This window comes from Scomber scombrus, chromosome 22, assembly GCF_963691925.1.
Source record: "Scomber scombrus chromosome 22, fScoSco1.1, whole genome shotgun sequence".
NCBI lineage: Eukaryota > Metazoa > Chordata > Actinopteri > Scombriformes > Scombridae > Scomber > Scomber scombrus.
Window position 1 is genome coordinate 22,886,469 of NC_084991.1, and position 14,473 is coordinate 22,900,941.

Here is a 14,473-nt window from a genome sequence, read left to right on the forward strand (position 1 = left end):
ACTTAAAACTGCATTCTATCAAAAGGCCACCAGGGGGCGACCGTTTTGGTGTCAAAAGGACTTCCGTCTCTATACAAGTCAATGGAGAATTCACCAACTTCTCACTTGATTTCTAACCTCAGTAAACGTTTTCAAAATGTGTTTATGGTCTCAATCGCTAGTTTAAAGCCTTCTTCAATGCAGTATGATGTTCATTTGGGACATTTTGGCCTCCCTGATTTTATATGTGACGATAAAGCAGGGTATGCATTAGGGCGTGGCTACGTCGTGATTGACAGGTTGATTGGTTCACAGGTTCAGGAGGGCGCCTCATGCTCCTCCTGATGCCCATATAAGTAGAATCCCTGTTTGTTTTTTTACCCAGCATGCACCTGAAATTTTCAAGATGGCACTGCTCAGATACGATACTATTGGCCTCCGAGCAGCAGTCCACTAACCAATGGGTGACGTCACCGATGTTACGTCCATTTCTTATATACAGTCTATGGTTAAAACCTACAGAAAACAGCTGCTTTAGGAAATCACTGAGGCTTCTTTATTCTGTTTCTTTTTTAAGATGAAATTATATGTTCGTGTGGTGTTTTCAGCTATTTAACGTCTTCTTTAGGAACCAATGTGACTGGAGCTGAGAGCCAAATGGAGAGACTGAGACTGGTTCTGGAATTTGTTGACAATAAGATGATTGATATCAGACTTATCTATTAAACAAATAAGCTTCCTTTGTCACACATTAAAACCAATCAGCTAAAAGTTCTTAATAAAGAATAAAAATACACTTTAAATCTATACTGTGATGGTGAGACTTTTTTTTAACTGTAAGTGATGAGTCTTATAGATATTTATGACAGTATGAATACGTTTTACTAGTATGTTTATCTGGTTTTCTTTATGGATCTCAATTATGAGAGATTGTGGTTTAACTTTGAACTACAATTATGTAGTGGTGGAAGAAGTATTCAGAGTACTAATCAGTGTTAAAATACTATATTACAAGTGAAAGTACGGCAGTATTATGAGTGATGTAGTATGCAGTATTACAGTAAAAGTACTGCAGTATTATGAGTGATGTAGTATGCAGTATTACAGTAAAAGTACTGCAGTATTATGAGTGATGTAGTATGCAGCATTACAGTAAAAGTACTGCAGTATTATAGTGATGTAGTATGCAGTATTACAGTAAAAGTACTGCAGTATTATGAGTGATGCAGTATGCAGTATTACAGTAAAAGTACTGCAGTATTATAGTGATGTAGTATGCAGTATTACAGTAAAGTAGTGGTTTGGTCCTCTGACTGATATATTATTATTATGACATCATTAGATTATTAATAGTGAAGCATCAGTGTTAGAGCAGCATGTTACTGTTGTAGCTGCTGGAGGTGGAGCTAGTTTACACTACTTTATATACAGTTAGCTAGTTTAGTCCAGTGGTTCCCAACCTAGGGGTGGGGCCCCTCCAAAGGGTCAGCAGATAAATGTGAGGGGTGGTGAGATGATTAATGGGAGAGGAAAGAAGAAAAAACTAAGTTCTGATAAACAGATGTGTTTTCAGTTGTTGGACTTTTTCTCTAATCTTTGATTGTTGCTGAAATATTGGATCATTTGAACATTTATTGAAATGAAAGCATGTGAGAAGTTTAGAGGGAAAAATCAGTATTTGGTGGAGCTGTTAACAACTCATAGACATCTGAAATGTGAGCCGACTACACACTGCTTTTTGGTTTCATCTTTAACAATGTGTTGTATTTATAAAGCTTGTTATATTATCCATTGTGTCAAATCTGCATCTGAAAAGTAACTAAAGCTGTCAAATAAATGTAGTGGAGTAGAAAGTACAATATTTCCCTCTGAGATGTAGAAAGTAGCATCACATGGAAATACTACAGTAAAGTACAAGTACCTCAAACTGTACTACAGTAAATATGTGAGTAAATGTACTTAGTTACTTTCCACTGCTGCAGTTATGTGACCAGTTATATAGACAATACTGACATTTTCCTTTAAGGATGACAAAATTAAATACATCAGATGTATCGTTAAAAAAAGAAAGTTTTTTCTTGAATTTTCGTGCAAACAAACTGATCTGTCTCTGCAGCTGTGTGTCATCATCCAGGACAACTGTGAGTTCAAGAAGGCCCAATAAATCTGGCCCCGGAAAGTGAAATATATTCATATTTATCTAAACGTGTTAGTCTATAACCCTCTAGTGTTGTAGGTGTGCAGGGAGAAGTGCATCTTTATGGCAGGAAGAGAGAAGCTGCACATAGTAAGCTCTTTGTCGTCTGTTGTATCGGGAGGCACTTTAGTCAATTCTATAATGAGACGGGGTTCAAGGCACTAGAAACTAATTTTAGATATATCTATGAATTTTGTAAATATTACTGCTTTCCTTCTTGAAGCTGTTTTAAAGTCAAATGCAAAAAAATAAATAAATGGGGTCACAAATCACATAAAATGATCCCATGCACTCCATCATCAAAGATCAAAGCTTTAAATAAATGAAAAAGGAGGATGTTATTTCTGAAATGTCTTTTTTTTTTTTAAAGGAGATATCATCAGATGTGTCTCTTCTGATGTGTGTGTTTTGTTTTTTTTGTCTTGTTTTTGTTTTTTTTTTCTAGTAGATTTGTCCCCTCCGGCAGTTAGCGCCGGCAGTTAGCTCCGTCATGCACCGTTTCGTGTCGTTAGCTTGACAATAATGAGAATCATCATCATCATCATCATCATCATCATCCCCCAACTCCCAAGGTTCCTCCACAGCTGCAAGCAATTTAATACTGACGTCATGCATTGAGTATACGTAGCTATACCTTAGCTAATTAGGCCATAATGCTTTTAGTTTTTTTTTTTTTTTTTGAACATGCCATGATCTTCGAAAAAGAAGTGTTCCTGTTCCCTTAATGTTTTAACATTCAACACTTAAATGCTCTGAAATAAATTAAACAATAATAATAAATAGCCAGTGCACTTTTGGTGAAAAACAAATGAGAGAAAAAACAGCGATCCAGGAGGAGAAGATGACAGTTAAAAGAAGAAAAAGAACAAAAAAAAAATCCAAAATAAAAATGAGGTAACGTCGTGTGCATGCCGATATAAGAGAGAAGAGAGTCTCCACATGCTTTTATATAAAGGAGTGTTGCATGGCATCATACAGGGAACCTCCAGCCGACCTGTAGCAGCAGCAGCAGCAGTGCAGATAATCCTCCACAAGGGTCGGCACACTTCCTCTTTGTTTCTCATAAGGTGCCTAAAAAACCTCCATCAACATCTGGCGACGAGTTTTCCCCCAAAAAAACTTCCCTGGATGAGCCGTGAAAAACAAAAAAAAACAAAAAACCCCAAACGCCTGAAACACCAACTGTAATCCACTGTGTCTCCTCCGGGGGGGCGAGGCGTCATCCTCGGTTGTGTTCTTCAAATCTCAGTTGGGCTTTGTTTTGTTTTGTTCTTTTTTTTTTGTTTTGTTTTTTTTTTCCTTTAATTCCTGAAAATGGAGTCTGTTGTGCAAAGTCTGACGGGTGTCGATGGGGATTTTTTGTGATAAAATTCTGGGTGTCAAATTAGTAAATTGTGCCCTCAAGTAGCAAAATATTCCCACGAGTCTTTAACCCTTTGTAGGTCACACCAAGAAAGTGCTATTTAAAGAATCATCTCTTTGCTTTTCCTTCCTCTTTGAGGCCATGACAACATAAAATATGGATTATTCTCCTCATTGAGCCTAAATGTGATGTTTTACAGACCTCTACAGACTTCATTTGTTCTAAACTTTTATTAAAAACATGTTAGAGACTCATTCTGTTCATGTACAAGATGAAAAAATGAAACTCAACTTCTAAAAATGTCTCCAGCAGGATCTCTGATGTCAGCAGTGATTTGTGTTATTCTTCATTTATACACTAAAGCACAACCTGTATCTATAGCAACCATAGAACAACCTGTATCTATAGCAACCATAGAACAACCTGTATCTATAGCAACAATAGAACAACCTGTATCTATAGCAACCATAGAACATGTATCTGTAGCAACCATAGAACAACCTGTATCTATAGCAACCATAAAACAACCTGTATCTATAGCAGACATAACACAACCTGTATCTATAGCAACCATAGAACAACCTGTATCTATAGCAACCATAGAACAACCTGTATCTATAACAACCATAAAACAACCTGTATCTATAGCAACCATAGAACAACCTGTATCTATAGCAACCATAGAACAACCTGTATCTATAGCAACCATAGAACAATCTGTATCTATAGCAACCATAACACAATCTGATGGTCTGTCTGTGCATTACATACCTCATACAAGTGCTAAAGATTGACCTAAAAGTTAAATGGGTTCAATAGATTTTAGTTTTTGAGCAGATATCATGACACAAAGTGACTTCTACCAAATGGTGGAACAGACCTACAAAGGGTTAATATACTCATTGGAACATTCGAGGCTTTAAAACTGTATTTTTGAAGTAAAATCCTTTTATTTTACTTTTCATATCTGTTTTATTTGAGTCTAATACTGCCTTTGTTCCTTTCATATCTTGCATTAATGTCTTTTTTTGCAGCATTTGGATGTGCCTTGTTATTGAAAGGTACAAAGAAAGTTAATTAGTTCTCTCAAATTTACAAAATCTTCCTCTATAGTGAGTTAATTTGCTCCCGTTTTCCTCTTTTCTTTGAATCCACAAAGAGCTCCAGAAGAGCATTTAGAAAGTGGAGCATTAAAGTTCCTCTAAAATAAGCTGTACAATAACATTTTAACAGCTTAAAATCTGAAGTCTATCAATGTATTTCAGTCCAAAATCAAGTTGAGACACTTGTGAGAGACACTTTAGACACATGTCGTAGTCGAGATGTTTTAAAGTCAAGCTCCAAAAACACTGAATCCTACATTTGCTATAATGCAACCAGGTGCTAAATCCTCTACAAGAATATGAGACTCCTGAACCTGAACTTCACTGTATCACCATCTTCTGTGAGACTTGATTGAAGGGTACAAATTACTAAAATGAGAGAATAATTTATCAAAAATGTTCCTTTGACACCTGCTTTTCTTTTTTTTCTTTTTTTACACTATTGCCAAAAGATTAGTTTTTTTAATGAAGTAAGTGAGCCTCTACTGTTATTTATTATTAATTTACCATGTGTGCCTCGAACTCCTGAAGTCTTCATACATGTGTGAATGAATCAATGCAAAAAAAAAAACAACAAAAAAAAACAAGAAGAAGAAGAAGAAGAAAATGCACCAATGAAGATAAAGCATCCAGATATTTCTACAATATTTACACTGGTGCGTCGTCGCCGCCTCACACATCGGTGAGCAGCTTCGTCTTGTTCACGCAGTTCTGGCTCGGCGCCGTGCAGTTGGCAGTTCTGAGGTTAGCTTCCCTAAAGTTGTCGATGCTGTTGTTCATGTCCTCGTCTATCTCCATGTACTCCGACTTGCTGGCGACCGAGGAGCTGCGGCGGCTCGAGTTGCTGTCCGACGCCAAGTTCTGGTTGCTGACGTTGAGCAGCTGGGCCTGCTCCTCGCCCTCCGTCTCCCGGTGGTAGAAGTAGTTGAAGTTGGACACGATGACCGGCACCGGCAGCGCGATGGTTAACACTCCAGCGATGGCACACAGCGAGCCCACGATCTTCCCTCCGATGGTCACGGGGTACATATCCCCGTAGCCGACGGTCGTCATGGATACCACCGCCCACCAGAAAGCATCCGGGATGCTGGTGAAGAACGACTCCTTCTCCTCGGCCTCGGCGAAGTAGACGGCGCTGGAGAACAATATCACACCGATAAAGAGGAAGAAAATGAGCAAGCCCAGCTCCCGCATGCTGGCTTTTAGTGTTTGACCCAAAATCTGGAGCCCCTTTGAGTGTCGGGACAGTTTAAAGATCCTGAACACTCTCACCAGACGGATAACCCTGAGAATAGCCAGAGATGTGGCCTGTTCCCCTCCCGCCTTCCCCTCCGTACTTTCTTGGTCGTCAGCCAGCTCCGTTCCAAGCGTGATAAAATACGGGATTATAGCCACAATGTCGATAGAGTTCATCATGTTTTTAAAAAACGCCGCCTTGCTGGGACAAGCGAAAAACCGAACAATCAACTCAAAGGAAAACCAGATGATGCAGAGTGTCTCCACCACGAAGAAGGGGTCTGTGAGGACGTTAGGTTTGTAATAAATAGTGATGTTCCCAACAATCCGCACCCGGTCGTTGGGGTCCTCCTTCAGCTCTGGTAGTGTCTCCAAACAAAATATGACTATTGAAATAAGAATAACCATCACAGAGACGATGGCGATCCCCCGAGCCGGCCCTGAGCTCTCCGGATGCTCGAAGAGGAGCCAGATCTGCCGCTGGAACTCCTTCTCCGGCAGGGGTCGCTCCTCCTCCCGAATAAACCCCTCGTCCTCCCGGAATTTCTCCATCGCCTCGGCGCCGAGTTCGTAAAACTTAATCTCCTCTGAGAACATATCCAGCGGCACGTTGACCGGTCTTCTGAGCCGGCCTCCCGACTGATAATAATACAAGATGGCGTCAAAACTGGGTCGATTCCGGTCAAAGAAATACTCGTTTCTTAAGGGGTCGAAGTAGCGCATCCTCTTCTTGGGGTTCCCGAGGAGCGTTTCCGGGAACTGGGCGAGGGTCTTCAGCTGGGTCTCGAAGCGCAGCCCCGAGATGTTGATGACCACCCGCTCGCAGCAGTCGTGGTCGTCGTGGTCGTCGTCGGGCGGGTAGGGGTCCTGCGGGTGACCCGGCAGGGTGGACGTCTCGTCCATGTTGTCTGTGGACACCACAGTCATCCTTCCTGACGGGTGGGGGGCAGGAAGAGGAAGCGGAGAGAGGTGGGGGCAGCAGGATGGAGTAAAGAGGCTCCTACTGAGGCCAGGAGCTGTGCAGAGCCTCCCTCTCCATCATCATCGTCTTCTTCATCATCATCATCATCATCTCCGATCAGAACATCTTCCTCTCAGCGAAGCTTCATCTGTCACCTGGAAGCATCAGAAAGAGACTCAGTGAGCAGATAGATTCATGTCATCCTGTGGAGCTGAGAGTGTTTCAGAGGCAGCAGCAGAAAAACATCATGCAGTACAGTAGAGAAGCCTGCGCTGCATTTGCTGTATTTTTACCGCATACATCAGTATTCAAGTTTGTCCTGCTGCGCTTCCTCTCTGCGCACATCAGGACCTGCAGTTCCCTCACATACACCAGCTAATATTCAATTCAATTCAATGCCTTTATTGTCATTGCACAGCAGTATAACGCCATTGTGTCATCTCTGTGGCTGATACACATAAAAACAGCAACAGATCCCATCAGGTGAGAGTTTCACACATCTATATGAACCTATAATGATTAAAAGATGTCTTTAAAATGACATTAAATCCAATATTTACCTGTGCTGAGGCGGACAGCAGCAGATAGAAGGAATGTCCTCCCACCTTCACTTGGGTTTAACTCTGATATCGCTTTACAGTATCTCTGAAATATTAATAGACTATGTTGTCTTGGTCAACATCCGTATCCTCTTGGTGTAGGTTTTCAGCGTCGATCGGAGCAGCCCGCAGGAGGAGGAGGAGGAGGAGGAAGAGGAGGAGGAGGCTTCAGACGGCTTTGAACCGCGGCTCAGCTGCAAAAATCCTGACTGACAATTTGTCAAAATCATATTGGAGATAAAAAGGCAGCGGATCGACACGGAGACGGGTGTGAGAGATCCTTTAAAAAATAAAATAAATGAAGCAGGATCAAGCTCCCAGTGTGATTGAAGGAGCTGAGAGGACTGGACACTGCAGCATCAGCAGAAAGCAGCTCTCTCTCTCTCTCTTTCTCTCCTGGGTTGGTTTTTTTTTTTTTTTTTTTTTTTTTTGCTGCGGTAAATTAAAAAAATAAATAACGCGGAGGCATGAAGGAAAACCCGCGTTTCAAATCCCGCACTAAAGGCGCACGAGCTAGAGGATCAGACTCCGGTAATTTAGAAGCATATTGCAGGATTTCGTGTAGAGAGAGAGAGAAGGGAGAGAAAAAAAGAAGTGAGAGAGAGAGAGTGAGTGAGTGAGTGAAGGAGGGAGGGAGCAGGGTTAGGACAGAGAGAGAGAGGGAGAGAGAGAGAGAGGAGGGGGGTTTCGACGCAATGCAGACAGACTGTAAAACACAGTTGGCACTACAGTATGAGTGTATCTGCAAAACCTCCTCCAGTACCAACCAGCAGCAGCATGACGAGGCTGAGCTGCACGAGCACCAGACACCAAGTTCCCCAAATAACAGCAACACTGAGAGGATGCTGCATCATAGAAAGACTGTAATAACATGTAGTAATAATAATAATAATAATATTAACTGGTATTTGAATTTACTGCATCGTGTTATGCAACCAGTTTGTTCAATAAATCCAGAATCACACACACACACCCACACACACACACACACACACACACACACACACACACACACACACACACACACACACACACACACACACACACACACACACACACACAGTTTGAAGGTTTGACTCCAGGAATCTGCAGCAGGAAGCAGCTCAGGTCGTCCCCTCCCATAATTGGCTGCTGAGCGGTTTGCGACAGTCGAGCCCGCGTGTTGGTGTAAATATCCCGGTGTTGCTATGGTAACAAGGAGAAAAACCCAGCAGACTGACTGTCCTACATGGCAGCCACAGTGCTGCAGGCTTCACTCTGAAGACTGATGGATCAATATAATGTGTATTATCAGCTGATATGAGGTTATCATGTATGGAAGCTCATTACTGCCAAGAAAATAAACCTTAATGAGACTTTAGGAATTAAAACATTCAGGTTGAAACAAAGTTATGAGATCATCTTTAAATCAAAATATTAATACAACAAAATATTCATGTAGGTACATTAAAAAACTAAATACAGTACTCGTGTCCCGGTAAATAAAATGTTTATATATTCATATAGATAGTGTGTGTGTGTGTGTGTGTGTGTGTGTGTGTGTGTGTGTGTGTGTGTGTGTGTGTGTGTACATATAGGTATATATACACACACACATTTATATGAATATATAAACATTTTATTTACCGGGACATGAGTACTGTATTTATTACTAATATATTAGTGTGCATATATTGATGTATACTGTATGTGTATTTGTGTGTGTGTGTGTATACCTATATGTACACAAACACACACACACACACACACACACACCCAAATACACATACAGTATACATCAATATATGCACACTAATATATTAATATATCAATACACATATATTTATATACTGCATATCTATACACATATAAAACTACTGTTTTTTAACATATTTCGAACCCTATTTTACTACAATAATTAAATTTTCTATTCTCTATGATTTTTATTCAGTATTTACGGTTATGTTTAATCTTACTGTGTAATTTACCATCATATAAAGTCATTACAATGAATCTCTATAAGCATTTAACCTTCCTGTCGTCCTCCCGGGTCAAATTGACCCCGTCTGTTTTGACTGTTCCTTCTTTCCTCCCTCTCTTCCTCCTTCTTTATGTCCCTCTTCCTTCCTTCCTTCCTTCCTTCCTTCCTTCCTTCCTTCCTTCCTTCCTTCTTCCTCCCCTTCTTCCTCCCCTCCTCCTCCCTTTCTTCCTTTTCTTCCTTCTTCTTCCCTTGCATCCTTCCTTCCTCCCTCCTTTCCTTCCTTCTTCCTCCCTTCCATCCTTCCTTCCTCCCTCCCTTCCTTCCTTCTTCTTCCAACAGGAGGGTTAAAGAAGATTCACACTGAAGCAAAGTAGAAATATTACAGAACTGCAGCTTCTGAATATCTGCTTCTCAATTCTAATAAATACACGTTCAGTATATTTCATTTTAAATCCTTTTAAACACAGAAACGTGTCTCCATGTCTCCGGTTTGACTGAATTATTAATACAACTGATAAATCCATCACTCTCACTATCTCCTTTTTTCAAAGTCAAACTTTATGTATATCGAGCGGCTTAAACACCAACCTGCTGATGTGACCCGACGAGCAGCAGAGGTGAGATAACTTCCAGGCTCCTGTGAGTCTTCAGAAGCTCCGATAAAGTCAAATTAAGCCTCCGAGTAATTCCAGGCAGCAACGAACTAAATCCTTCATCTGTTATCTCAATCATCAGCACATGTGCAGCTTTTAATGCTTAATGAAAGTCGTCCTTTGGGGGGGGGGGGGGGGGGGCTGTCTTTTTTACATTTTTATCACTCTGCTCTCTGATTGGCTTCAGTTCAGATTTAGCTTAGAAATACATTTGAAGGTCTCGTAGATTATAATTAAAGTTATAAACATTATGGAAGAGTTTGAGTAACAAGTTATATTCTGTCCGACTGGATTTGATAAATATGTTTAACCTTCCTGTCGTCCTCCCGGGTCAAATTTTACCCCGTCTGTTTTGACTGTTCCTTCCTACCTCCTCCCTTCCTTCTTTCTGTCCTTCCTTCCTCCCTCCTACTTTCCTTCCTTCCTCCTTTCCTTTCTCCTCCCTTCCTTCTTTCCTTCCTTCCCTCCTTCCTTCCGTCTTCCTCCCTTCCTTCCTTCTTCCCTTCCTTCTTCCTCCCTTCCTTCCTCCTTTCCTGCCTTCTTTCCTTCCTTCCTCCTTTCCTTTCATCCCTTCCTTCTTTCCTTCCTTCCTTCCCTCCTTCCTTCCGTCTTCCTCCCTTCCTTCCTTCTTCCCTCCTTCTTCCTCCCTTCCTTCCTCCTTTCCTTCCTTCTTTCCTTCCTCACTCCTTTCCTTCCTTCTTCCTCCCTTCTTTCCTTCCTCACTCCTTTCCTCCCTTCCTTCCTTGACTCGAGAACAACAGGAGGGTTAAGTAAAATATGAAAAATTAAGATTTGAATTATCTCCTCTGAGCTTTAACATTGATTCCTACTTAAGATCTTTAAAAAACACTTCACAAATATACAGTTTCATTTAAAACAGGCTCAAAAATGTGTTGACAATAAGGAGAAAACAGCTTTTAATGCAGGATGTTTATAACAGATTATTGATTCACTGCCGTACTGCTGCTGTGTTTAACTTCACAAAGGATTCAGTACATTTTATAAACTGCACTCTTCTTCTTCTTCTTCTGTTCTTATTGAAGCAGCTTTTGCAGAAGAATGAATTAAACTCTTCTCGAGTGCCTGTGAGACGTCTTAGATTCAGCACCATGGACAGCTACACTCCTCCAAACATCTCCAAATGTTCAGTATTTCTTCATCTTCTCTTCAGTCTCACTGCCATGCTACTTTTTTTTTTTAATCATTAAACATAATATAGTCTATATATATGATAGTGTTTTGTGATGTTTCTCCTGCAGACTTTGACCCGAGCTCAGTTAAACTCACATTCCTCAGCAGGAAATAAAAGAAAGTAGAAACACTGGATTTCTACTTTCTTTCCTCGATGCCTGGCGGCCAATATACAGGCCATAAAACTTCTTTTAACCCTCCTGTTGTCCTCGAGTCAAGGATGGAAGGGAGGAAGGAGGAAGGAAGGAAGGAAGAAGGAAGGAAAGGAGGAAGAAGAAGTAAGGAAGGGAAGAAGAAGGAAGGATGGAAGGGAGGAAGGAGGAAGGAAAGGAAGAAGAAGGGAGGAAGAAGGAAGGATGGAAGGGAGGAAGAAGGAAGGAAAGGAGGGAGGAAGGAAGGGAGGGAAGGACGGAGGAAAGAAGGAAGGAAGGGAGGAAGAAGGAAGGATGGAAGGGAGGAAGAAGGAAGGAAGGGAGGAAGAAGGAAGGAAGGGAGGAAGAAGGAAGGAAAGGAAGAAGAAGGAAGGACGGAGGAAAGGTAGGAGGAAGGGAGGAAAGAAGGAAGGAAAGGAAGAAGAAGGAAGGGAGGAAAGAAGGAAGAAGGAAGGATGGAAGGGAGGAAGAAGGAAGGAAGGAAAGGAGGGAGGGAAGGACGGAGGAAAGAAGGCAGGAAGGAAGGTAGGAGGAAGGGAGGAAAGAAGAAAGGAAAGGAAGAAGAAGGGAGGAAGAAGGAAGGATGGAAAGGAGTAGGAAGGAAGGAAAGGAGGGAGGGAAGGACGGAGGAAAGAAGAGCAGGAAGGAAAGGTAGGAGGAAGGGAGGAAAGAAGGAGGGAAGGAAGGGAGGAAAGAAGGAGGGAGGGAGGAATGACAGGCGGAAGTAAGGAAGGGAGGAAAGAAGGAACAGTCAAAACAGACGGGGTCAATTTGACCCGAAGAGGACGACAGGAAGGTTAAACTGTGTCTCCTCCTCAGAGCTCAGCTTCTAAACTGAAACAGTCTAAGTATTAACACTGCAGCCGCCGAGTCTGTTGCCTTTATTTGGCTTAATTATTTTCACTTTTAACCTTTATATACTGCTCAGGATCAAATCTGACCCTGTTTTTTTTACATTTACAGAGCTGTAAAAACACCACAAGCACATTTCTTCTACGTGGGCTCCTAATGTGACCGCAGATATCCAGTAATAGGAATAAAATGCATCTTTTTTTAAATGTTTGTGCAGCTGATTTACATTTTTGTAAATGCAAATGACCAAATTTCAAAAATCGGAAATATGTATTCTTCATATTCTATAAAATGTTCTCCTGCACTATAATAATAATAATAATAATAATAATATAGTGATTGTGAATGTCTTAAAACAAGAAAACATAAAATATTAAAGCAGCAGTGATTGGGTCTATTGACACAGACATTTGAGTTTAGATTAGATAATGTTGGAGTTATAACTTCTTCCTGTTTTATGGCGAAAATCTCAATATTTGCTGCACCCGCCACACACCCGCCAGGTATAATGGAGGCGAAAGATTTTGACAAGCTTTCATCTTTAAAGCTCTTAAGATGACACTCAGTGAATCTGAAGTGGGTCAGATTAAATCTCTATGAAGAGGTTGTTAAAGTACGAGGGGCGGAAATGGCAAATATGGCACCTAAATCGAAAATTCAAATCCAAATTAACTGACTTCCTGTTGGAGTTAGGTTATGGGTCCCAGAGGCTTTATTGTGCATCTTTGCATGATACATATGCATACTGAATGTCGTTTGTCTACGTCAATCTGGAGCGAGGGGCTTAATTTTCTTAATTTTGAATGCGGCACTGTTGAGCTATTTTGCCATGCCTATTTCTGCAAACCATAGAATATGACATTTTTCTACAGGTCTGACATTTTGTGCCTATTTTCATGAGTTTTCAGGCATTTTAACACTATTTTTAATCTGTTCTTATTGGTTTTTAAGGTTTTACTGAAGAGCTATTTCTTAAAAAGTGGGTTGTAAGCTATTTTAAAAGGCGTCTCATAGTTAGAGATGAATTATTCAGATAGCACTCGGCTGCCTGCTTTCACTTTAAGTGCATCAGTGGGATTGTAGTAGAGTAAAAAAAGGAGCGCCTGTCCTGGTATGAAAGACTCCAGGATGGACAAAGGTTGTTCTGTGTGAGCGGGCTGAACTATATTTGTAGTTACAGTGTTAGTTTGTCACTGTAACCGTCTGACAGCTGGCCAAGTTTCTGCACGGCTGCTCCAACAAATGTCCGTACATTGAAGCCGGGCCGCGGATGAATTCCTGAAAACTAAATTTAGTTTGAAAATTTTGCCCCGGTGCAAAACAAACACCTCTCAATCCAATTCATTCATGACCCCTCCGCTGTGTGTTTGTGTGGATGCACTTTAAGCTCTTAAAGCACGCGAGCTTACAGCACATATCTGCATCCTGAGCAGCATGTAAGCTGCCACACGTTCAGGCCCAGGTCAAAATTAGACGCATAGAAAAGGAGAAATGGCTTTGTGCTCGGTCATGCATGTGCAGACAATCTGCACACACGACAAAGACTTATGAACCGCAGCCTTGTCTTCAATCCATATGTTTTGTGACCTTTGACCTCAGATTATAATCCTGCTTGACTTTAGCAGAGGTCTCTGTTTGTTTGTTTGTTTTATGCAGATATGATACCTGTGTTCTGTATGTCAGTTCAACCCTAAAATGTTTCATATACGACTAAATGACACATTATGTTATCTCACAACATAAAGAGAAAACGTTGATTAAAGGCAATTTCACAGTGTTTCCAGTACGTCTTAAACCAGCAGTCAGGTGTTTATATGAGCAGCTGTAATCATTCCTCTGTTCATACTGACTATTAAAACAACATATCTGACATGTTTACTGAGTGAGGAAAGTACATATAGTAGTACTCTATGTAGTACTAGTAGTAGTAGTAGTAGTAGTAGCAGTAGTATTTAGTATTTACAGTGTTTTTAGCATCAGATTCCCTCTTAGTGTTTCCCTGTTGAGCTGTGGTGTAACCATAGTAACACAAATACTTTGGTACTAAAAACACTGTAACGTTGAAACATAGAGATGAAGATTTGACTCATTCAGACGACTGAAGCTTCATATTAGCTCAGATCAACTCTTAAATCCATGACTGTGGGTTTAGTCCTCCATCACTTCCATTGTAAACATGATGAAGGATCTTCTGATGCTCAGTATGAACAGGAGGAATCATTACAGA

General features: G+C 40.9%; 1 protein-coding gene across 1 annotated transcript; it reads right to left on the reverse strand.

Annotated features, from left to right (window-relative positions):
- Positions 1–5,314: 5,314 nt before the first annotated feature.
- On the reverse strand, positions 5,315–6,805 carry kcna1b (potassium voltage-gated channel, shaker-related subfamily, member 1b). Its single transcript, XM_062443468.1, has one exon. The coding sequence runs from the start codon at positions 6,803–6,805 to the stop codon at positions 5,315–5,317; it is 1,491 nt and encodes a 496-aa protein (XP_062299452.1).
- Between the last annotated feature and the right edge of the window lie 7,668 nt (positions 6,806–14,473).

Excerpts from the sequence above, each read along its gene's own strand:
- kcna1b (XM_062443468.1), bottom strand. The coding sequence starts at position 6,805 with ATGACTGTGGTGTCCACAGACAACATGGACGAGACGTCCACCCTGCCG.